General features: G+C 33.7%; 1 protein-coding gene across 1 annotated transcript; it reads left to right on the forward strand.

Moving 5' to 3' along the window:
• Positions 1–270: 270 nt before the first annotated feature.
• LOC107580599 (regulator of telomere elongation helicase 1-like) lies at positions 271–1,283 on the forward strand (the record flags this gene model as incomplete). The annotated part of the gene is made up of 5 exons (XM_016266272.1): positions 271–346; positions 455–530; positions 665–749; positions 951–1,016; positions 1,130–1,283. Coding segments are annotated over exons 1-5 (457 nt in total), but the record flags the coding sequence as incomplete, so codon positions are not given.
• Positions 1,284–1,409: the final 126 nt, after the last annotated feature.

Below are 1,409 nucleotides of genomic sequence, written 5' to 3' on the forward strand. Positions count from 1 at the left end.
TAATTTTATGGGGCTACGAGAAAACAAAAATAATGACTTGATTCTACAATTCTTCTCTTCCGTGTCAGTCTCCTCTGCCATTCATGAGAGTACCATGATGCATAAAATGAGAAATGTTGCCTTGGCAATTAGCTGACATAGTTTTTTTTTGGTTTTATGGTTTTAGTTCACTATAATAACCCTGGTATGATCAGTAACTCACTGTGAGTATGTGAGACAACAGACACTTAAATGTCAGCTGTATCGCAGCACCATATTAATGAAGGCATTATGTCTTATTTCAAGGTTCACATGTGCAGAGCAAAAGTGTCGTCCCGCTCTTGTCTCTTTTACAACAATGTTGATGGTATGAGACTCACCTTGGTGACATTTCAATAGATATTTGTGATTTTTCACAAATTTCTTATAAACAGAAATTGTTGACTGTTTCTTTTTGATTTTTTGTTCTTTTTAGAGAAAAGCACTGACAAAGAAATCATGAATTCTATCCTGGATGTGGAGGATCTTGTAAAAACAGGCAAAAAGCAAAGGTGAGACACTGCATGCTGTTTCATGGCCTTCACCACAGCACTGAAAGAATTAGTGGCGTTTAAAACTATTTTTAAATTTGCAGATGTTTCCAATGTGAGTCTTTTGGTTTTGATCAGATTGTTTGTTCCCGTAGAGTTTGTCCATACTACCTGTCACGCACACTTAAACAACACGCTGACGTCATCTTCATGCCATACAACTACCTGCTTGATCCGAAGGTGAGGCATTTATCCTGACAATATCAATACACTACTATTAAAAAAAAATCATGATTTTTGTTTTATATTTTTGAAAGAAGTCTCTTATAACCAAGGCTGCATTTATTTGATTGAATTATTCTCTGTTTTTATTTTATGTGTATTCTTCTGGGATAGACATGTTTGATTTTATTCTAAATTCAGATTTTTGCTGATTCACAGAGTCGAAGAGCACACAACATAGAGCTTAAAGGAGCTGTGGTTATTTTTGATGAGGCTCATAATGTTGTAAGTATCTTGATGTCATTTGAAACCTCATAATCATTCAGAAAATGAAATTATGCAGTTCTTGTGTTTTATGTATTGATGATCTGTTTGTGAATGTTTGTCTACATTTTTAGGAGAAGATGTGTGAAGAGTCCACCTCATTTGACCTCACCCCTTACGACCTGATTTCTGCCATTGAGGCCGCGGATCGACTGCTGCGGGAACAGGCCTCAGACATCAGCAAAGCAGATTCTACTGAAGATTTTAATGTTGAATCGCTGAACTCTGGTTAGTTTACATTTGTCAAGATTTTTTAGATTTAAGATATTTATTAATATTTAATACATTTATTTAAAACTTAAAATATTGTTTTATATATATTATATATATATATATTTATATATATATATATAT

Source organism: Sinocyclocheilus grahami, unplaced genomic scaffold, assembly GCF_001515645.1.
Source record: "Sinocyclocheilus grahami isolate Dianchi unplaced genomic scaffold, SAMN03320097.WGS_v1.1 scaffold37251.1, whole genome shotgun sequence".
Classification (NCBI taxonomy): domain Eukaryota; kingdom Metazoa; phylum Chordata; class Actinopteri; order Cypriniformes; family Cyprinidae; genus Sinocyclocheilus; species Sinocyclocheilus grahami.